At 36.7% G+C, this 23,931-nt stretch overlaps 2 protein-coding genes across 3 annotated transcripts; one reads left to right on the forward strand and one right to left on the reverse strand.

The window, feature by feature from the left end:
• Positions 1-2,289: 2,289 nt before the first annotated feature.
• Positions 2,290-13,808, forward strand: LOC131149602 (aspartate aminotransferase, mitochondrial). Its single transcript, XM_058100201.1, has 10 exons — positions 2,290-2,808; positions 3,111-3,196; positions 9,553-9,759; positions 9,899-10,004; positions 10,114-10,218; positions 10,293-10,465; positions 10,840-10,999; positions 12,959-13,054; positions 13,174-13,268; positions 13,360-13,808. Exons 1-10 carry the CDS (start codon positions 2,335-2,337, stop codon positions 13,430-13,432), a joined length of 1,575 nt encoding a protein of 524 aa, XP_057956184.1. The 5' UTR covers positions 2,290-2,334; the 3' UTR covers positions 13,433-13,808.
• Positions 13,809-16,159: 2,351 nt separating this feature from the next.
• Positions 16,160-23,494, reverse strand: LOC131149603 (shaggy-related protein kinase eta). 2 transcript variants are annotated; one of them, XR_009135261.1, is made up of 12 exons: positions 23,167-23,465; positions 21,397-21,489; positions 20,979-21,038; positions 20,615-20,887; positions 20,454-20,528; positions 20,321-20,377; positions 19,401-19,541; positions 19,229-19,279; positions 19,052-19,147; positions 18,131-18,214; positions 17,393-17,925; positions 16,160-17,252 (listed from the first exon to the last, which is right to left on the reverse strand). XR_009135261.1 is itself a non-coding variant. In XM_058100202.1 (12 exons), exons 1-12 carry the CDS (start codon positions 23,266-23,268, stop codon positions 16,603-16,605), a joined length of 1,230 nt encoding a protein of 409 aa, XP_057956185.1. In that variant the 5' UTR covers positions 23,269-23,494; the 3' UTR covers positions 16,160-16,602. The 2 variants fall into 2 exon arrangements, 1 of the variants encoding a protein (XP_057956185.1); XM_058100202.1 differs by having other exon boundaries at positions 16,160-16,698; positions 17,824-17,925; positions 23,167-23,494.
• Positions 23,495-23,931: the final 437 nt, after the last annotated feature.

The raw sequence follows: 23,931 nt of genomic DNA on the forward strand, positions 1-23,931 counted from the left end.
GGTGAATGATCCTATGTTTTAACAAACTAGGCTTGCATAAAATATAGTGTCAACAAGTACGTGCACGCACGTGCAAATGCAAACATGCATATGTATATATATGTGTGTGTGTGTGTGTGTGTGTGTGTGTGTGTGTGTGTGTGTGCGCATAAATACTAGACTTGAGCATGCATTTGGAAGTGAATAGATTTTGATAGAGATACTAGCCCAACCCACGGCAAGCAACTAGGGTTGCAAACCAACTATTGCTGCAAATGAACCAAGTTGCCCATGGGCGACTTGGGAGCTCAACTTGGTAAGAGCTCTTTCATGCTAGTTCATCATATAAATCAATGATTTTCAAGTCTAATTTTAAGGCTCATTTAACAAATGAGTTGAACCTGAACACGAATGGATTCAAGTTGTTTCAACGCATAAGTGGCTTGATTATATGCTTAGTTTCACTCATTTTAATAGGTTTGTATTAGCCTCATTTATCAATTTGTTTCATAAGGTCGAATTATGCTTTATAAACTATAGAAGGCTTGAAAAGTAGGGACTATCTGGGCATGACCTTATTTAACTAAAAATTATAACTTAAAATTAGTGATAGGGCCAATTCCCAAGTCTAATAAGCTGGCTTGGTACAAGAAGAAAAAAAACTCAAACAATATTAATAAGAATCCTTTTTTACGTTTTACCTAATAAAACACAATTACCTTAAATCTGTTATGCATGTTGAAGGAGAAATTAAAGATGATGTAATGCGTAAAGTTAAAACAGGTTGGGTAAATGGAGAAGTGTTTTAAATGTACTTTGTGATCGTAGAATACCCTTAAAACTAAAATGAAAGTTTTATAGGATAGCTATATGACTAGCATAGATAAGAATGTTGGGCGACATTCAAATAAAAAATCCAAAATGAAAAAGTTCCTGAGATGAGAATAGTTAGATGAATGAGTATTATAAAACTGAAAGATAAATTAAGGAATGAACATATTTGTAATAAGTTATGTGTAACTTTTATAGAAGATAAGATAAGGGAGAGATGACTCAGATGGTTTGGACACTTGCAACATAGGTCACATAGTGCACCAATGAGTAAGTACGAGTTAGTTACTGTGGGAATAGTAGAAGGGATAAGAGTAGACCTAAAGTAACTTGAAATGAGATAGTGAATAAAGATTTAATATCCCTAAATTTGTCAAAAGATCCATGATTCATATAGCTGACCCCACCTAATGGGACTTAAGGCTTAATTTTGTTGTTGTTTTTGCCTAATAAAATACAATTAAAGTGCTTCTCATATTTCACAAAAAGTTTCAAAAGAATCAAACTATTTGCAAACATCTTATAAGGTTGAACGAGTATAATAAAATTTAGTTTCAAAACAATTAAAAATTAAAATTTTAATAAAAAAAAAGGACTAAACATGACACTATGGAATTCAATTCATCTCATTTGCAATTTTATTGTCAACTAAAAAGGTGGTCCCACACCCCCAGGGTGTGGTTCAGGTGGTAGTGCGGACTATGGGAGTGCCTCTTACGATGTCAAGTGTTCAAACCCTCCCGGACTCTTTTTCATCCTTAGACTCCTGAATTTACCCTCCCCTTGGAGTTGTGAGGTCAACTTCAAGGGGCGCAGATTTAGTCACGTGAACCGTAAAACGGACGCGTGGATACCCGGTGCGTAATTCAAAAAATAAGGTGGTCCCAAGCTACAATTCCTGATATGAGAATGCTTAGAGATGGATGGGTGTTATAACTCATTTACAACTTTGCCACTACGTTTATGTATAAAAATTATTTCCTTGGATTCGTACTTGTGGCCAATCGGCGCAAAGGAGTAACTTACTGTTGATCTAAGATCCACCTTCCTTTGTCAATTAATATTAAAAAATAATTTATATTTAAAAAATACATCCATGAGATATACAACTATTTATGTTAATGTATGCACGTACATATTGGTGTGTAAAATAAATTATATAACATAATATTTGAAGTAAAAAAGTTAAAATTCATTTTAAAATAATATTAAGGATAAAATTCTACTGGGGAATGGACTTATAAACTTAGCAATTTCAGGGTTTTGAGGGGAACCTGTCATTTTGGTTTAAGGGAAAAAAATCAAATTGTGATTCACAGAGTGGGGGTCTTTTCAAGCCTCCGGAGTTGGTGCCGCTCGTGAAAGTACAAAAGATCAATTTAAGAGGATGGAGTCTTTGGTTTATCAAAAAAAAAAGAAAAAAGAAATTCTGACATGATCTGATGTGATTAACGTCGAACACCACCGACGTCAAACGCCCTCCTAATGTGTCCTTGAGCCGCAATTTTACAACAACCGCCTTCGATGCATATGGTTGCACGCGCTTCGAAGGAGCGTGATCAAACCTCTAAAAGGACAACGGCAGGGCCACCTGAGGGCAGCCGAAATATGAGCCAATCCCGATGTCGAAGCCGTATCCCTAAATCTCTTCTTACAACATCATCGCGCATTTTCAGGTCATTCCATCAAATCCCACTTCTTTTTACATTTCTACCCCTTCTATTTCTCTTCTCTCCTGATCTTCCCGTTCCTTTGCTTTCTGTGCTCGACGTACGCACTCGCCCGCCTCATCACACATACACAGACGAAGAGTTTCAGACGCACATGGCGATGCCGACCGCGATCTCCAGGCGGATTCTCGCCGGAAGCCCCGCCCTCGGAGTGCGATCCATGTCCTCCTTGTGGGGGAACGTCGAACCCGCCCCCAAAGATCCCATCCTCGGCGTTACCGAGGCTTTCCTCGCGGATCCCAGTCCTGATAAAGTGAATGTTGGAGTCGTGAGTACTGTCCTAATTGACTTTATTTCGAGCTTCATGTTGAGGTGTTTGCTAGCTGAGGAAACGAAGAAAAAGGAATTGACATGGACTTCGAATTTCTATGCTCGCTGTTGATTTTGTTTAATTTGACTTGATTTGCTATTTTTCTTTGATTCATTTTCTCGGCAAGAAAACGGAGATTCGGTGAAATTGATCAGTGTGTATTTTCAGCTGATCTGTCTCTGTGTTTTTTTTTTCTTTTTTCATTTTGTCTGATTATTATTTCCTCCTTTTTGATAATTTTTTTTTTTTAATGTGTGAAGGGAGCCTACCGTGACGATAATGGAAAGCCTGTCGTGCTCGAATGCGTTAGGGAAGCAGAGAGGAGGATCGCTGGAAAATTAAACATGTGAGTGAATCATTTTCTTATTCTCATTTTATTTGCTGAGAAAATGAAGGGAAAAAAAAAAAAGGGGAGGAATTCTTAAAATTTAAAGCTTTCTAGATTTGTATAGGTTGATTAACAACTTTTACAGTCAGCAGAGATTGAAGTTTTTCGTGTATTTTCCTGTGTTTTCTCGTCTACCAAACAGAACCTTGGTTTATCCGTAATTCAGGCGTTGATTACATAGTTAGCAGTTATTGATCCTAATTGTTTTAAAGACAACGGGAATCGACATGACGCGGAGATGTACTTGTATGTGGTGGTTTTTCCACTTGCAAGTGTTGTGGTGGTCCCTTGAAGGCTTACCTTCTTTCCCCTCCACTGTCAAGTTTATTCTGTTCTTTATAGGTACTCGTGACATCATGATTTTGTTGATATTAACAACTATTTTCTTTTTCTGTTTTCACTTTTGGTTAGTGACGACTTTTCTTAGGCTCTGTTTGTTCTGATGGTTTCTTGTTTTTCTCTCTTTCTATTTCGTTTCTTTCCTATTGCTATTGACGTGGAATGAGTCAGACTTAGCGTGTATATGCGTAGGGTACTTGTGTGTTGGGGAGAGAGACTGTGTACCATTATGGGATGAAGTAGAGAGCAGTGTGGATGATGTGACGATGGAGGGATGATGTGGTTGAGTTTTAGAGGGAGAAGCTCTACTCCAATTTAGAGAGTCTAGCAAACATGAGAGCTAAAACTTACTAAGCATTAAACGCTATTAAGGAAGGATGTTTGTATTGCTGGGATCGAGGTGTCATCCTCCAATCGGAGGAGACCTTATAAGGTTTTGACCATTGAGAAGAGAATTTGAAATACTTAGGTGCAATCTTACCAAAAAGGAGAACAAGGGAAGGACATGTGTCATGGGTGTCATGAGGTAGGCATATGAGCTATCTAAGAAAAGTTTTAAGCGGTGGGGCTAATGTTAATGGATTTTGGATTGAGTTTCCCAAGCGAAGTCTACTGCAACATCTGACAATTGGGATCCAATGGAGATCTACTGCATATCCTATGATCAATCCTGGGCATGTTAGAAGTCCCACACTTGCTGTTCGAAATAAGACACCAGAGGAAGTATGGAGCAGATGGAAGCCAATTGTTAATCACTTCATAATTTTTGGGTGTGTTGCATATGCCCATATTCCATATCAGAAGAGGAAGAAGCTGGATGAGAAGGGAGAAAAATGTATTTTTCCTGGTGTTAGTGATAAGTCAAAAGCTTATAAGCTTTACAATCCTAACACTAAGAAAATACTTATTAGTCGAGACGTTATTTTTTATGAAGATCAAATCGAGGAATGGAGCAAAAATGTAGTTGGAGAGCCAATTCCAACTAGTTTTGATGGAGAAGATGGTGATGAAGCAAACTAGCTGCAGCAACACCTTGCTCTAGCAACTGATGCAGTTGAGAATCCTCAAAATGAAACTCCTGTAGCCTCTAAAGTCACTCCAACAGCACCAAAAGCAGCAGCCAAATCACGTTCTCATCGTGTTCGAAGGAGGCCAGCATGGATGTCAGATTATGAGGTAACTAGAATTGATCAATCTAAAGACCAAATCACTCATTTTGCTCTATTTGCAGATTGTGATCCTACAGTGCTTGAAAGTGCTGTCAAAGAATCAAAATAGCAGAAGGCTATGGATGCTGAAATTGCAGCCATCGAAAAGAATGACACTTGGGAGTCATCTAATCTTCCAGAAGGGTACAAAACAATTGGCGTGAAGTGGGTTTACAAGACAAGGCTAAAGGAGAATGGTGAAGTAGACAAGTACAAGGCACGCTTGGTGGCCAAGAGCTATAAGCAAGAGTGCGGTGTTGATTATAAAGAATTATTTGCTCTAGCTGCAAGGCATGACACAATCAGATCAGTGATTGCATTAGCAGCTCAGAAATCATGGCCTATCTTTCAGTTGGACGTGAAGTCGGCGTTCCTCCATGGAGATTTGAAGGAACTGGTATTTATCGATCAACTTCTTGGTTATGTGAAATCTGGAAATGAGCATAAAGTGTATAGACTAAAGAAGACTCTATATGGATTAAAACAAGCCCCACGAGCTTGGTATAATCGTATAGAAACTTATTTTTTGAAGGAAGGATTTCAAAAATGTCCTTATGAACATACACTTTTCATAAAAGTTGAGGATGGAGAGAAAATGCTCATTTTTTGCATATATGTAGATGATCTAATCTATACTGGAAGTAATACAGCCAGGTTTGGAAGCTTTAAGAAATCCATGATGACTGAATTTGAAATGTCTGATCTTGGCATAATGCATTACTTTCTTGGCATAGAAGTGTTGCAGTCTTCTACCAGCATTCTTATTTCTCAAAAGAAATATGTGGGAGAAATCTTAGACAGGTTTCAGATGAAGGATTGTAATACTGTGAATACACCATCTAAGTTTGGTTTGAAGCTAAACGAAGATGATGGAGGAAAGAAGGTTAATAGTACTCTTTACAAGCAGATTGTGGGGAGCTTAATGTATTTGACTGCAACAAAGCCTGATATAATGCATACTATAAGTGTCATTAGTAGATACATGGTGTTGACTTTGGTGTATTCCCAAGAAGGGGGGTGGACTGGTATTTTTAAAATTTAGCCTCCTAGGTTAAACCATATCAGAAGTTTTACACAACCTAGGGTGTGTCTATGCAATTATAAATCTAATCATTCACAACAAAACATACACGTGCAGTAAATAAATTGCAGAAATGTAAATTGCACTCACGATATGTTATCGGGGTTCAGCCAATACTACCTACGTCCCCGCCTTGGCTCACCAGCACAAGGATTCCACTATGGCTCACTTAACGGGTGGAGCAGTACCATTTACAACTAGGTCAATTAGCAAGGCTGACCTTAACCTACAACCACTCCTTATCAGGATGATGCACCTAGTTTTCCTAACCGGGTCTAAGCCAATCCGAGACTATTCAATAGGGCTAGTCTCCCTCTTCAGGCTCATGCCTGAAATACAACAAACAATATAATTTTTGCGTACAAATAAATGTTTCTTAATTAAGCATATATGTACCAGTAATAATCAAAACACACCAAACATGTAAGAACAATAAGCTCAATGGTGTGAATGTGTGCAATCAACACTCAATATAATATGTATTCTTAGATAAGCACAAAAGTGTTCAAACAAGCTAATCTTTGAAAGCAAAGTGTATCAAATCTCAATATCATATTAGTGTTTCAAAGATGCTAGCAATAATATTCAAACGAACTCAAAAATATTTTCTCAAATGTATCAAACACAAGAGTTGTTTGAAATCAAGTTTTGTAAAATATTTTGCATACAAAAAGAATGCTTAAGGAATCTTGCAATATCAATGCAAAGACCCTAAAGCAAATGAGTTTTCCCACACGAGATTTATTTATTCAAATCAGTGGGAAGAACTCTAGCCAAACTCTCGAGACAAAAATCAAGCAATACAAATATCAAATAAGAGTATAGGGTTATTTAGAATGAAGCACAACTAATTTAAACTCTCTCTCTAGGCTTGAATAATCAAGGAATATGAAGTAGGAGAGTATTTGGGAGTATTTGAGTGTAGTATGGAAAATATGGGCCTTGGAATTTTTCATAGGATTTCTCACTAATCAATTTGCTAATTATTGGCTAATCCTTGCAAATGAACCCCTATATATAGAAAAGGTGAAAATTATAGCCGTTGGGGATATATAGGGTATTCTTAAAAAAATTTAAAAAAAGGTTTAGCAAAAATAACCATATTTAACCGTCTTAACTGCTGTAAAAACAATAAACAACTCGAGAGTTTCAGATGGCTGAACCATGGTTTGGTCGCCCGAACAAACTCAACGAGAAAAGCTATTTTTCAAAGTTCGGGTGCCCGAGTCAAGGTTCGATTGGTTGACTAGAGGCAATTCCCACGCTGTCCATGATTCGAGTGCCTAGCCCTGAGTTCGGTCTGCCGGAGCCATGTGTTCGATAGCTCGAGGTAATTTGAACGTGAAGTTCAGGCTGCTGAGTTGGTGGGAAAAGTTAAAAACATGGTTCCGTCACCCGTGAACGTTACATTCAAAATGGTTCGGTCGCTTGAGGTGTTTTGAGCACTTGGGGTTTGGTCGCCCAAAACCTCACAGTTTTGCCCTATAAGTCCATTTTCACTTCAACTAATTCCCCTGATCTTATAAATGATTTTGGGGACATCTTATGTGCTTATGCATGGACCTAAGGTCTTTCTAAGGCCAAGGTTTTTTAACTTAGCCTTAAAAACCTGGCATCAGTCGACAAAGTCTTGTCTAAGGTCTCTCGATTTCCACGTGATGTGTAGGGACCTAGAGTCGTTCTAAGGCTTTTGAGCTTGTAGTTCCTACATGCATGATATGCAGATTATTACAGACCTTTTTGAATTTAAATATTACAGACCCGAATATGAAAATACAACAAGTAAATATGTCGGGGTTTTCATTCTTCTTCAAGTTGCCGCATGCCATCAATATGATCTTGTTAGTATTATCCAGCACACAAATTTGATAGACATTAAATACCAGAGTATTTGTCATAATCAAAAAAGGGTATGACCTGTAGGGTCAACACATGGAGTGTCCAATAGAGATTCATCTTTTGGCTGCAAAAAGAATTCTTAGGTACTTGCAAGGTACTAAGGAGTTTGGGTTCTTCAAAAAGGGAGAAAATTCATATATGTTTGGCTTTACAGATAGTGATTATGCAGGAGATTCTGATGATCGTAAAAGCACATCTGGGTATGTTTTCATGTTGGGAACAAGAGTTGTTTCATTTTCATCAAAGAAGCAGCCAATCATCACATTGTCAACCACTGAAGCTGAATTTGTTGCTGCAACAGCTTGTGCTTGTCAAGCTATTTGGCTGAAGAAGATTCTTGAAGAGCTGCAGTTCAAAGAAGATGGGCCTACTCTCATTTATTGTGACAATAGTTCAGCAATAAAGCTCTCAAAGAATCATGTTCTACGTGGTCAAAGCAAGCATATAGATGTGAAGTATCATTTCTTAAGAGATCTCACAAATGATGGAGTTATTAATTTGGTTTACTGCAGAAGTAAAGACCAGATTGCTGATATTCTAACAAAGCCTCTCAAATTTCTAGCATTTCAGAAGTTCAGGGAGTTACTTGGTGTTTGCAATTCAAAGGACTTTATCTGAGGGATGATGCTTTAAAGCTTAAGTCTTATTAAATTGATGTTATGTATGGAACATTAATTCAAGGGAGGGTTTGTTGAATAAATTAATAGCAGCAAATGTGTTTTATTTTCTGCCTAGTTTGTAGGAGTTAGTTAGCATGATGTTAGTGGTGCCTAGAAGTTGTTTAGCATGATGTTAGTGGTGCCTACGAGTTGTTTAGCATGATGTTAGTGGCGCCTAGAAGTTGTTTAGCATGATGCTAGTGGTGCTTAGGAGTTGTTTAGCATGATGTTAGTGATAACATGATGTTAGTGGTGCCTATTTTTGTGTTTGTAACTGTTTGTTTTTAGCCTATATAATGGTCATTTCCTTATCAATGAAGTAGTAAAGTTTTCAATCCAACTTTGTTTCCCCTTGTTTTTAAATTTATCGTTTTCTTCTTCCATTTTACATCAGGGCATGTGCTTGGCAAGCCCACTCAATGCAAAAGAAATCATGAAACAAGGTATTAATTATGCAGTCATTGCCCATGGAACCCTAAATGCTAACCTCGTGAGATTCTCAAAATGAACCAAATGTGGTTGTTAAGCAATCCCAACATTCTAGGAAATCCTCAGAGGTTCCTTGAACCAAATGAAAATAGATCTAATGAATTTTAGTTGAGAACTGAGTATATGGCCAAAAAACAATAAGCGAGCAATAAGGTAGAACCTGATTGACGTAATATTTGTCTGAGAATTTGACAATGCTTGAGAAATTTTTTTAACTTGGTAGTAGTGGCAATAACATATACCTTGGACTTCCAAAATGTGCATGGTTTAGTGGTAGGGCGCCTCCCTTTAAATTAATTTCTATTATTTTGTACTGATAACAAAATCCTCTGTTTTGCTTGTTGCATTTGATTTTGGATGACTTATTTTTGTTAAAGGATCAGGGCCCTTGAAAAAGATGGCACTTCATTTGTGCATATTCTTTTATCGTGCCCCTCCATCCTCCTTCCTTTTCTTTCTTTGAGTGGGTATGTGTGTTTTTTTCCAGAAGCACGGTTATTTGTTCTGTGTTTTTATTGCTGAAACAGTAAAAATGCTGCCATCAATATAACTTTCTGAACTCAACACGTCTATAGTAAGTAATTATTAATTTTTAGTGTGAACTGTTGAATGTCATCTGGTTAAAGTTACTCTTGCCAGGGAATATCTTCCAATGGGAGGAAGTGTGAAGATGATTGAAGAATCACTGAAACTGGCATATGGGGAAAACTCTGATTTGATTAAAGATAAAAGGATTGCAGCAGTTCAATCTCTTTCCGGGACTGGTGCATGCCGACTTTTTGCAGACCTTCAAAAGCGCTTTCAGCCAGATTCTCAAATTTATATTCCAGTCCCAACCTGGGCCAAGTAAGTATCGTTGTCTAGGCTTCCTCTGACTAACCAGTAGCATTTGTATTCTTAATAGTGAAACTGAAATGTTGCTCGATGTGTGTGCGCATGCATGATTGGTTTATATTTCTTACCTTCTAACATGAACTTTCAACAGCCATCATAACATATGGAGAGATGCCCATGTACCTCAAAGAACTTTTCACTACTACCATCCAGAAACGAGGGGTCTAGATTTTGCACAGCTGATTGATGACATAAAGGTGTGTAATGCACCGTTGTTTATGTTAATAATGCCCCCATATTCAATTCCCATTTCCAAAATTATGTTTTTCCTTGTCCGTTACATGCACCCTCATTTTGTGTATGTAGAATGCTCCAAATGGGTCATTCTTTCTGTTTCATGCTTGTGCTCATAATCCTACTGGAGTGGATCCTTCAGAAGAACAGTGGCGAGAGATCTCATACCAGTGTAAGGTAGGCCCTTTGCATAAATGTTCTGCTTTGCACTTTTATACCCTTCTTCCTTATGTTCACATATCTGTTTTCAGGTTAAAGGTCATTTTGCTTTCTTTGACATGGCTTATCAAGGCTTTGCTAGCGGCTATCCAGAAAAGGATGCGAAATCCATCAGAATTTTTCTTGAGGATGGTCATCTAATTGGATGTGCCCAGTCATATGCAAAAAATATGGGACTCTATGGCCAAAGAGTAGGATGTCTTAGGTAATTTTCTGTGTATCAATGCCTATTGTTTACCCTCCAGGTTTTTGGTAACAGGTATCTGAACATAACTCTTATTTAAAAGTTATATTCTTCAATAATTGACTGCAAAATAAATTTAACTGGATATTTCTTTTCCTACGAAATTTTTGGGGATGAGCTAGGGGCTGTGCATTAAGGAAGAAGAACAATCCAGTAAAACATAAATAAATAAATAAGAAACATGAGAGCAGTTGGAATACATATTTCCTCTTCAAATGATTTTGAGAAAGTGCCAGCTGCAACCTCCTTATATTACCTTCTTATGTAACTTTTTGTTTGTCTGCAATTTTTTTCTCATTCTTCTTTCTGCTTATGCCTTCTTTTACTGACAACAGTCTGGTTTGCGAAGATGAAAAACAAGCAGTGGCTGTGAAAAGTCAGATGCAGCAGCTTGCCAGACCCATGTACAGCAACCCTCCAGTTCATGGTGCACTTATTGTTTCAACTATACTTGGAGATCGGGATCTGAAAAGCTTGTGGCTGAAGGAGGTTAAGGTAAATTCTTATTATTTATATGTTTTCTAACAGTTACTTTACCACTAAAAAATTAGTTAGTGTTTTTGACTTGTACGTCACTTGAGATGGCCTCCTACTGCATCCAAGTCCTTGGGATAATCTATGGATCATCGTGAACCCAACAAACCCATTTTTTGTAAAGTGGACTTGGTAGGTTAGGGTCATAAATTTAAAACTGAAGGGAAGCTCGTTCTGGAGGGCTCTTACCCTGGAGAAAAAGGATCATGCCTCAAGGTGCAACAGCAGATGCTTGGGTTAACTAAGATTATGCCTCCACATTCTCTGATATCCAGTGTTGAATACTTACAATTCTTCCTAGAAGTAATATGATTAGTTCAATCAAATTATATTGTTTCCCTTGAGAAAATTTTTCAGCATAATCTTGAATTTGAAGGTCCTTCACATCAATAGAGAGCTTTAGATGTGTGTTAGAAAGGCATTTTCAAACAAAGACATGAACTAACATGGTTTTTGAGAGTATAGAGTTCAAGCCTCATAATTGGAATTGTGTGGGTTTGCATAAAATGTATTTTAAAGTTGTACTGAGTTTTGTTGAATTCCAAACAATTCTGAATCCAAGATTTGAGCCCTATGGTCTCAAATGCAGCCTGAGATCATTCTTTTTTCCTCAAATTTGGGGGATATAAGGACATTGTGACCACTGAGTGGCAGAACAGGATCTTAGACTACTGGGAACGACCACTTGTCTCTTAAGATAGAATATCTATTCAGCCATGTCAGTTTGTGGTTTTCTTTCTCTCTCCTTCCCACCCCCTCCCGTCTTTACCCAGCTAAGACAAAAGATTTTTCCTTTTGCTTTTGAAGCAATCCTTGTAATTACACACTGCCATAACATCCTTAACAACAATACTTTCATTACCAAAATGAAAAATTAATTTTGAATTATATATTTTCAGAAATAGGTGCATCTTTAATATTATCACTGCAAGAACTTCAAAACAAATATATACGTCTTTTAGATATGTTCACAATAAAAGTTCAAATTTCAAAAGGACTTCATATCTCTTAATTGCCCTTGACAGATTTCCATGTTTTTAGAATTGTTCCATAATCAACTAGATTATTTTAATACTATTGAATACAACTCTCTCAACACATGTGACCAGTCTAATTATTCATCCAACCGTTTCTCATTCAATTACGTTGTGATTTTAACAATTCTCATTATGTGAAATTCCTTTTCTTTATGCAACAAGCATGACACTTTTAAGTTATTAATATATGGCACCAACAAAATCAATTTAATTATCTGTGTATAGAATATCTAGTATGCAAAATTTGGTACTCCCAGAGGGGGAATTTACTGCCATCGGGATGCACATGGATCTGCCCACGGCACTCCTACTGAATGAGATGGGTTGGAAAATTCTCCTGCCCTCTCTCTCTCTCTCTTTCTCTCTCTCATGCTTACATGCAAATGCATGTGTGAGAACCATGTGATGCTTCTCCTAGTATCTATTGGCCAAGGGTTTAATTTTTGTGTCGCTGGTTAACAACCACTAGTAACTCACAGCACACGAATCTGTTCAATGCTCTGCTTTTATGAAGAGATTCCAAAAGGGATATCTTTTAGGGTCTATGCCCATAACTATAGGACAGATGCTGAACCCCAAGAAGAGAAAGAATCTGAAGACAGAAAGATTGGCAGATTTGAGTTGTCTGCTTCGCCAGTTTCTTCCTGATAGCAAGATAAAAAATACTAGCTATTCAGTTGTCAGATTGATAAAACTAGTGATCTTGAAATGACTTAATAGAAAATCACAAGGCAGGTTCAAGGTTGAGGTGCTTCTAGGTGTTGGGACTGGGGTAAAACACTATGGTAACAAGGCATCAACGTAAAAAATGCATAATTCACCTGAATTTCTAGTTTTTATTTGTTACTATAAATCTGAGGATGATCAGCATTCTTCTGGGTAGGTCATGGCTGACCGTATCATAGGAATGCGAACTGCTCTGAAAGAAAAGCTTGAACATTTGGGATCACCCTTGTCATGGGAGCACATAACTAAGCAGGTATGATAGGGTTTGAATAATTGATGCCACTTGTATTGCTCTTTATTATCGTTATTATTATTGGGTACCACTCATTTCAAGCATGCCATAATTATTATTTGAAATTATTTTTGTTACAGATTGGCATGTTTTGCTATAGTGGGTTGACACCTGAGCAGGTTGATCATTTGACTAAGGAATTTCATATTTACATGACCCGTAATGGCCGTATCAGGTGACATGCTCAATTGTTTATGTGCTTGTAGTCCCTTTTTTTTGTCATTGTATTGGGGTAAATTTTCTAACCGATGAACAAAAATATGCAGCATGGCAGGTGTTACAACTGGCAATGTTGGATATTTGGCAAACGCGATTCATGAGGTCACAAAATCTGCTTAGTGACATCTTCATTACAAGTAACCTATGGCTCCATTGATAGATTAACTAGGCGGCCAAAGAAGTTAGCCAGAGGGTTTACAAATATCATAAAATTTTTGTTTCTTTTTCCTTTCCTCCCTACCAAGCATAATAAAATGAATGAATTACACTCGGCCAATTTTATGCTTCTTATTTTTATTCCCTTAAAAATAGGAGGGATCACTGTAACCATGGAAGAGTAAAATTTACTTGAGTTTTTCTATCCTATTTACAAATAAATCAGGTGCAGGCAATAGGTTGTACGTTCGAGAATTGAGAACGATAAGTTATGTCTGAGACCATGTAACTGATTTGAATTTGATTCTATACATTTAAATTGAATCAAGAATTTATAGCATGTAGTGTTCTTCTGTCTTTTTCCCTTATATTATTATTATTATTATTATGGTGGTGATGTCTTCCTAACTCGATGCTTGTGGGTGTAGCATAAGATAAGAAAATACTGCATATTAGAAAATGCTTAAAGGCACATTATAATGTTGTTTTCCTTAAAACGTTATTTGCTTCCACTAGATCGGTGTGTATTGAGTCAACAAATTCGTTTTCAGGATACAATGAATCTCAAAATATGATCTGATATCAGTTTGCGTTATACACAAACGAAAACTGATCACAAACACCTTCAGAGAAATCCGAACAAATTTTTTGAAATTCTATTTCTGCAGAAAATAGAATCCAGATTTGGAAGTGACAGCCCAAGATAACTGGTGTGGTTGTGCTCTGTGCAGAGTGAGTTGAGGAACCCAGCAAAATAAGTTTGGGTCATTCTATAAATTTAAGCATTGGAAGTGCTAAATGCTAATGTACCTTTGAATGGGAATTGGATTTTGAATTTGGGTTGACAATGTCCAGTAAAGCTGTTAGCATGACTGCAAAAAGCAACTCTGGCTCTGTAGAATGATATCTATCACTCCAGCATGCGGTTAGGTACCAAGCTCACGTTGTTCATTCAATTAAGACATTGAATTACCATTAACAAATGGCCACAACTATGAACCAATCCCCACCCAGAATTTTCCAAGTTAATTGAAGCTTCTGAAACTTGAAGAGCTTCAGGAAAAAGAAAAAGAAATTCACTTTTCATTTTTGTAATAAAAAATGCAAGGAAAACATTTACATAACAAATCAATGGAAAAAAATTTAAAATTTATACATCATTAATATTTTATTTTTTAATTATATTAAAATATACTTTCACTTTTAATCATATTTAATAGAACAAAAGACATTAATCTGTGTGAGATTTGGCTAAAAATACTCGCCTCCCTTGAGATTTTAGAAACCCAAGGACTTAGAATTCAAGAATTTCAAAATCTCCCTTAAGGTTTTGCTAAAAAGACAAACCTCTCTTCATATTTGACAAAATCACAAGCCTTTTCGTGCAAGTGTCTAAAATCAAGTGACGCAAAGAAAGTCTGTGAAATTCTTAAAACCTCAAGTCTTTATTTGGAGCTCAAAAAATATTAAGGAAAAGAAATAAAAATATCAAGAAATCCACATTCTCATATTTGATTATCAAGAAAAATAAGTAAGAAAATAAAATATACAAAATTTAAAAACAAAATTTTGATTTTACACATTAATATTTAATTTTTCTTAATTTTTGGTTATATTAAAATACATATTTATTTTTTAGAGTAATTAATAGATAAGGAAAATACAAGAGAAAACATTTGGATCAAGGATTTTGCTTGGGGAAAGAAAAGGAAAAGAAAATAAGGAAGAAATTCATTTTCCCTTATATTTTTTCTTCTCTATTAAATATTATCAAAAATAAAAATTTATTTAATATAGTTAAAAAAAAAATTAAACACAAATTGTGTAAAATTAAAATTTTCTTCATAAATTTAGTATATCTTTTATTTTCTTTCGCTTTTCTTATAATCAAACATGAAGTTGTAAATTCCTTAATTTTTTTTTCTTTCCTAATATTTTTATTTTCTTCATCACTTTTCTTGATAACCAAACATAAAATTATAGATTCTTTAAATTTTTCCACTCTTAATATTTTCTGATTTACAAAGAAAGTAAATCAAAGAAAGTCTTAAAGAGGTCCCTAAGGACGCTTCTTTGAAACTTGAGAATATATATATATATATATATATATATATATATATATCAAAAAATTCATATTTACATGATTATCGATGAGAATAATATATATCTATATATTCTAAATTTATAAATAAAATTTTAATTTTATACATCATTAATTCTTATTTTTCTTTATTTTTAATCACATTAAAATAAACTATTATTTTGTATGTTTGATAATATTTAATGGAAAAGAGAAATATAAAGAACAAATTTTCCTCTTTGCTTAGAACAGATTCTAAAACCTGAAAGAAAATGTACGTCTTTTAGCAAACCTCCAAGGACGGTAGCTTTTGTCCTATTTAGTACACAAAACACATAAGTAATAAAAGTTGTATTTCCTTTTTTTTGCCCTCTTCCTTTCTTCAAACAAAATGCCAAGGAAATACACTTCAAAGCATCCTCGTCGCTCAGTGGCACTACCACCAGGGAGGGATTATCTCACTTTCCAATCTTCCTACACCCTAGTTGACCAAACTCACAACTAACCCTCGCTCCTGTTTTTCACCCAACCCCGAGTATTTCGGGGGCATTGTGTACATGTATACAGATATATAGTGCTTATTAAATACAAACATCAGAACAACAGAAACAGAAATAAACAGTAAACTCCAATTATGAAATGTAGTTTGAGACAACAAAACACCACAACCTTAAAAGGTAGAAACAATACCATGTAAAGTGAAAAACAAGCCAGTTTACCGAGTCTGCAGCAGCTCCCGCGTGCTTTTAAAGCACCTACCTATATCCAGACATGAATTGCAACATCCCTTAACTCCTAGCTTTCTGGAATCTTTTACGATCAAAACAATGTACAAAAGCAGGGAAACAGTTTGTTTTAAGCTAAATTGATGTACTAGACAACATGAATTCCAAGTCATGCCGAACAGAACAGCCAGTATACATATGCATCTTTGCACGTGACAAAAACGTCTGCAATTAGGCCATGCTCGGCAACACAGCTCACAAAGAGGTATCGGAACCCCCTTTGCTACATCCACTAGAGAAAAGGCAACCTTCATGCTTTCTCTCTCTACTTACGTGCCCGCTGGATGAGGGAAGCTGAGACCACTTTGCCGCCGCACATGGTCAGGTATAAGCCTGTTGATGAGTTCAGGTGAAGCTCCAGATAACTGTAACCAGATGGGGAGAACACGAGTCAAAAAATAGAGGTTAGATTATCAACAACATATGGACCAGATGCACATGTCAATTGAGCCGTATGAAAACTTCATCCAACACCCTTGAACCAACTTAAGAGTACAGAATTATTAACATGCACTGCAGTGTTAATAAGAAAATGTCATTCTTGAACCGCTCTCTGTGTAAAAAATTCATTCATCATTCCTGAGCTAACTTATTTACCACAAGGAAAATAATATCAACCAATACTCAGCTTTCTTTTACACTTATCAGGCATATACTTGCTGCCATGGCCACCAATGGATAGCCAGATCCAACCATCATCGTTGGAACTTCATACCTCGCAATTAGATTAAAATCATATTAGTAGAAGGGATTTTCATTAAAAACACGTGTCTGACATGAAGCTGCAAGCACATGTCTGACATCCCTACTCTCAAATAAGGCTTCATGTTAGGCTATACTTATCTACAGGGCAGCTAAACAAGTTTGGATTCATGTCAGGCAAGCAAAGCACCAGCATATGTTCAAATATATAGTCATCCTTCAATGCCACGAGCATCAGCAAACTAGTTACATTTAACATTGTGCAGAGGAAAATAGCTAAAGAGCCACCTGAACTACAGATATATATATACATGCATATACACACACACACGCATATATATACATATGTATACTTACATGGGTGAGTACATATATATCAGGGGAAACATGATCTTGCTGGTATGCCACTTGACATGGAAGCAAATTCAGGAACACTGATCAAAATTGTTGAATCAACGGCAACTAAGGCAAATCTTTCATTATTCATGAACAGGTTATTTACTTTTTCCTTCATTTCTGGGGAACCTACAAATACTTGGAAAGCCAGATATTTCTTTTATTTTTGTGGCATTTTTGTTTTTTTGAGGGGGAAGGGGCGGATGAAGTTGATATTCACCTACCTTTAGACAAAGTGAACACAATACAACATTAAAACACTGAATATCAAAGCTCAAAAATCCTTGGGATCATCAGAGCCCAGAGGCTTTATTTACAGAATAATTTCCACAAAAGAAAAGCACACTTAATGCAAGGGTCAAAATGCATTAGAAGAAATAGGTGAGACGTACTTCCTGCTTAAAGTTGAAAAGTGGGGGCAAAGGGCGACCATTTGGGAGACGGGCATTGGGTTCGCGAAGATCATCGAAAAAAGGATGGGAACAGGCTTCTAGCTGCAATATCAGGGGAATTAATTTAATGGAAATTCAAATTGTGAACAGAAGAGAGCAAATTTCACGGCTAAGACCACAGGAGCTAATGCAAAACGCAGGGTTCAGCAAGATATTTACTGATGAGCACATTTTAATAAATGAAGCTTTGGAATTTATTTCAACACCAGTGTGACAAAATTCTAAGAAAACATGACATTCAACTCACAGCCGTGCAGCGAAGACTTGGTGAATACTGCAGAAGCCGCGAAGCAAGATCAATAGCCTCAGGTGGCATCCGTTTGTGAAACACCTGAACCAAAAAGCTGTGATAAATGTACAAGCTACTAGGAGACTGAGAACGAAACACAGTCCACGTGGATTAATTTAATAGTAAGCATATATTCCTAGAAGAGCATCTACAACATATCAGCAGCAGTAACAATAATAATAAGCATAATTATTAATAAAAGGTAATTACCTAGTACTAGTACCGCAAGGAGGGTAATAGAAGGAATGCACTGGGAAATCCCAATACAGAACATTCTGCATGCGCATATATATAAAACCTAAGTTACACCCAACTATAGAGCTACATCACCAAAAAACTCTCCAGAACTCTTTGAATAGTTTTTGGTTTTACATTGCACAGCTGGACATCTGCCAAAAACATATGTACAGGCAGAAACCACAAATAACCCTTGCCCAACAGAGAAGCCATGCATCTATAGTTAAATCATACAATGTAAAAGCAGTTCTACTACTCAGTTTCAACATCCATAACACCTGGTAACTGCATGATGGCATGCATGGTACAAGTACAGTTCAAGTGCCAACAAAATGTTTCCACACCCTGAAGGCATCAATTATATAGTTAAAATCAATTGTTTCCTATAACATATTCTTTAAGCAGAACTTGAATATTTTTCAGTCCCCTATGGGACAGCCAGACTATATGAGAGCGAGCCTTCTATGTTGGAGCTCTCAAGTACATACTTGGGACAGGGCAGGATGGGGAGGGGTATGGGCAACCACTTAACGTGTAGGCCATGCCTAGTAGACTTCCCAACCCAAAAGAAATTGACTCTTAGGCTATTTGTCGGAAACTGCAAAGAACACTATGTTAGAGAACAAAACATAAAATGCATACCTTATGCCAGGGATGAGCTTTTATCTGGGGAAACCTGAAGTCCGTATAATTTGGATTCATACACCGAATTTCCTCTCGAGTAGGAGTACCAAGAACCTGCCACAAGGCGCCTAAGGCTTGGTCACATATTTACTACAGTTGTATGACACGCATATCACAGAGGCAATGAAACTGCACCTTTATAATCTCTACAAGTTGGTCAACTGCATTTTCTCCAGGAAACAATGGCTATGAAAGATAATTGCAATTAAGAAAATTCAGCAAAGTATAGGCAAAGAAATAAACTCAAAAAACAAATGAAAGAATTGTTAATAACTTCAGAAAATATATTGGCAGGGTAAGCACTAACCTGGCCTAGAAGAAGCTCTGCAAGAACACAACCAGCTGACCAAATGTCAATTGACGTTGAATATTCTGTTGCGCCAAATATAAGTTCCGGAGCTCGGTAATAGCGGGAGCATATGTATGATATGTTTGCTTCGCCCTTAACCTGATGACAACAAAATTTGGTGAAACCAAGCACAAACAGAACATAATTTACAAAAAAAAAATAAAAAATGTTACGTTGCATAATCACAACTTTGATAACATTGAGCACAAAGTTGTCTTAAAAAATAATAATATGAATAAAACCAAATGCAAATTCCGAATTTGATTCTCTGCTGTTACAATTACAATTAAGCTGAATATCTTCACGCACATTAACGAATACTTATTTATCTTTTGTTATAAATTATTAAAAAGGCATAAAAAAGATCATGACATAAAACCCAGCCCCAACAGTTTTTGTGGGTTAGCCCAGTTTGTTGGCAATCATTTCCTATTCCAAATTTATTCAGTGCCCACATAAAGGGATTATTCAACATTGAACAGAATGAAGTCCAATGCCCTTTTAATCATCAATTGCCTCGGTCACGAACTGTACAAGATAATAAAATCTTTTTCAAATCCAATGAAGTCCAAATAAAATTTCAACTCCCAATGCAACTTAAGTTTGAATCCATGTTGAATTCTACAAGCATATATTTGCATACTTTACTACTGTAGGCTGGGATTGATAATTTCGACAATATGCATTACACATGCAAACCAAAATTGCAGTTTCCCAAGAATCACTCCTAAATCCAATCAGTATCCATGCAAGCTGTTAGATTACCACTTTACCTAAAAGGTTTTAGCTGTTGGGTTGTGGGCCAACAATGTAAATCAAGTTTTAACACTCCTACATACTTTTAGAGTAAAAGTGAAAAACTAAGGAGGTGCACATACCAGAGCTTTTGCACTCCCAAAGTCACAAAGTTTCACTTGGTGAGTGAGAGGATCAACCTGTAGAATATAGACAATAGTCGCAGATTTTTAACAGTCCAACTCATTTAGAGAAAACTGACAAGAACCAACTTACCAGAAGATTTTGAGGCTTCACGTCCCTATGACAAACCCCAGGAACAGTATGGATATATGCCAGCCCCCTAAAAATCTGCAAGGTTTTTCCACATAATGTTTGGGGTTAGAAAAAAAAAAAATGCAACCTCACCTCAAAGAAAATAAAAAAACAATTCAGACCTGATAAGTGTAGAGTTTCACATAGATTAGAGGCATCCTCTGATTTGCATTGCTGTAATGCTTGAGGACCCGGAACATTGTCTCGGGGACATATTCCATAACCAAATTCAGAAAAAGCTCATCTTTACTTGTTGTAGAAAAGAAACAATGCTTCAGAGAAATCACATTTGGATGATCCATTAAGCGCATTAACTGTAGCTCACGATTTTTATAGCGCCTGTCCTGCAAGACCTTCTTTATAGCCACTGTCTCCCCACTTTCCAAGCATTTTGCCTAAGGCAGAGTGCATCAGGTAGCCATTTAGTAAAGATAATGACAGGGTCAGAAAAATACTTAACTTGCTATAAAACCAGCATGCCTGTACCTGGAAGACAATTCCAAATGATCCTGTACCCACAACGCGCTCTGCCATGTAACTAATTGTCTGAAAGTATATTAAAAAAAAAAACTAGGTAAACCCACCAACACAACTCAAACACAAATAGAATAAAAACAAAAACTAACATTAACAGATGGATCTCATCACCAATTCAGCTATTCAAAGTTCAACTGAGGCACTTCCAAGCACTCAGATGTTAGCTGTTCTTGGTATAAAAAGGAAAAATGCTATCTCCGGAGAACAAAAAATATATATAAATCAATAGTTGTAGCAGTTCCCATTTAAAATTCTGACCAAGGATTAACAGTAACTAACTTCATTTCATAAAATAAGAGGAAATTGAAGTAAATGCAAAATATATTAATAACCCCAAGAAGATGAATATGAAATATTTTATTCAAACCTGTTTTGGTTCACCATTTTTGCCTCCAATGGTAGTAGAAATAATGTGGCCAGTAACCGGGTCATTTCCCTCCATAACAGCAGACGACATTTCCTGCAATTCAAAAAAAACTCATTAGATTAAAACAAATGGATTATAGTTTTATACCTGATAAATGGGACACTTCTCTTAATTGATGATTGGAAAAACACAAGCCAAAAACAAAGCATAGATGCTCGTATGCACTGCCAGTTCTGAAACACATAAAATTCCTTAGTAGTTTTACTATAAAGTAGGTATAACACACATGTTACTTTTCCTTTACAGAACATATTAAGATATCACTACAGTTCTCTAATATGTTTCTATCATTCCACCACATTCATGCACAAACGCAAATAACATAATTAAATGTGTTTTATAAGATAAATTTACAGGGAAAAAAAAAAACACACACACACGTGCAGAGTCTGAAATCAGATGTCCAGATTTTGGGACAGTTTCTATGCCCAACACCCCATCTTTGTTGCAAAGTGCAACATCCAATTCTACATTCAATTGGTAAACTCACACAAACAAAAACAGTGATGTTTGTATTTCTCATTTTGGGCGTGTTTGTGCCATGGTATCCCCCATCAACCAATCACAGATAGAAACTAGGAAGAACAGTAAGTTATATAACTGACAATTAGTTTAAAGAGACAACTATGATGACGAGTGTCATACCACAAAGCACTACATATTCAAAGCACCCAATGCCATAAAACGCTTAGGGGAAACTGAGATAAGGAAAATAAAAAGAAATATCAAGTGCACAAAAAGCAAAATGAAGTGACCATAGCTCACAAGAAAGCATCACATGCCTGAAAAGCTTGCATTTCAAACAACAGACTGTTACAAGAGAGAGAGAGAGAGAGAGAATCAAACATCGCTAACTGCCTGAAGCAAACTACAACGAATTAAAGAACAATCCACCGAAAGAAAAAGAAAAGCAGCAAAAAGCGGAGAAAAATTACAACAAAATCATACCACAGAACTCCTAAAACTTAAAAGAGTACCTAACAGAAATTAGATATAACAAAAATCTAAAAAAGATCTAAGATCTAATGTCAAACTGTAATGAGTTTAAATAGGAAGCAGCAGGAAACAATAATCAAATGCAGAATAACTTCAAAATCCGCGAAAAAATTAACAATACAGAAAATCTGAGAAAAATGATAGTCACTAAACCCCAATGCCCAGTTTGGTTGCCGAGAAACGGTAGAAAGAGAGAAGAAAAGAAAATAGACCTTGAGAATCTAAGAATTTTCATTTTTCTGGGACGAGAGGAAAATAAAAACGTCATCTAACTGAACCTACACAACAATTAAGCTCAACTCAGCTCCAATTGTACTTTCTTTCCTCAAGCTTCTCAGCAACCAAAGGGAAAGTTAAGCAGGGGCCAAAAGCTCAACCTCTAGATCAAGATCTCCACAGCGAGATCAAGATCTCCATCACTGAGATCGCCATCATCAAAAGAAGATAGTGAGAAACGGCCCGATGATCTCCCCGAAGTCCTATCCCGCCAGCCAAACTCCGATTAGTGGGAGAGAACTCGCGACCACTAAGATCGCACAAAAACGAGCCTAAACCAAGGGCTTCGAGCTAGATCCAGAGAGAGAGAGAGAGAGAGAGAGAGTAGTAGAAGAAGAAGAAGAAGAAGAAGAAGAAGAAGAGGAAGAAGGAGAAGAAGGCGGTGATGGTGGTGGTGGTGGTGGTAGAGTGGCCGGGAAATGGAGGGAGGAGGAGTACCTTGTCGTGATCCATGTCGGGGCGGCGAGAGGGAATCTTCAAGAGAGAGTCATGGCCTGGTGGTGGTGGTGGATGGTGAGACCCCAGAGAGAATGAGGCCATGTGGTGTACAGCTCTACTACTGCCCCCCTCCCCCTCTTGGTCTCTCTCTCGCTCTACTTTCTCTCTCTTTGCTTTTCTCCCTCTACTTTCTCCCTCTTTCTCTTTCTCTCTCCCACTTTCCCACCCATTTTTCTCCCCGCTACTTTTTCTCGCTCCGGAACGGTAAACAGTGTGTGAAAAATTAGATAAGAGGGGAAGAGAGAGAGAGAGAGGGGACAATGGTGGCGTGATAGACCCACGCGACTATTCAAGCGAGTACGACAACGCTCCAATCAATCACTGTTTCTCTCTCTCTCCTCGCCTCTCAAAGTCGAGAGAGAGAGAGGACATTGCTCCTCGCATGAGTTTTTATTTTTATTTTTTATTTTATTTTTATGAAGCGGACAAAGGAGAGAATGTGTAATGAGTGGTGCTATGCTACGCTATGCCATTGACATATGATTGGTGCTTACCCCATTTTCCTTCTTTTCCTATTTTCAATTATTTTCTCAACATTTATTTATTTATAACTCTTTAAAATTAAATAATTCCAACTTTCTTTTCAGCTTTCCTGTTGCTTTGACGTCAATTCTCCACCAATCCAAAAGTCCTATTTTAGTTCTACATAATTACTAATTTTAAACAATATATATTTTAATTTTTAAATTAATTTTAATTTTCCTT

Source organism: Malania oleifera, chromosome 2, assembly GCF_029873635.1.
Source record: "Malania oleifera isolate guangnan ecotype guangnan chromosome 2, ASM2987363v1, whole genome shotgun sequence".
Lineage (NCBI taxonomy): Eukaryota > Viridiplantae > Streptophyta > Magnoliopsida > Santalales > Ximeniaceae > Malania > Malania oleifera.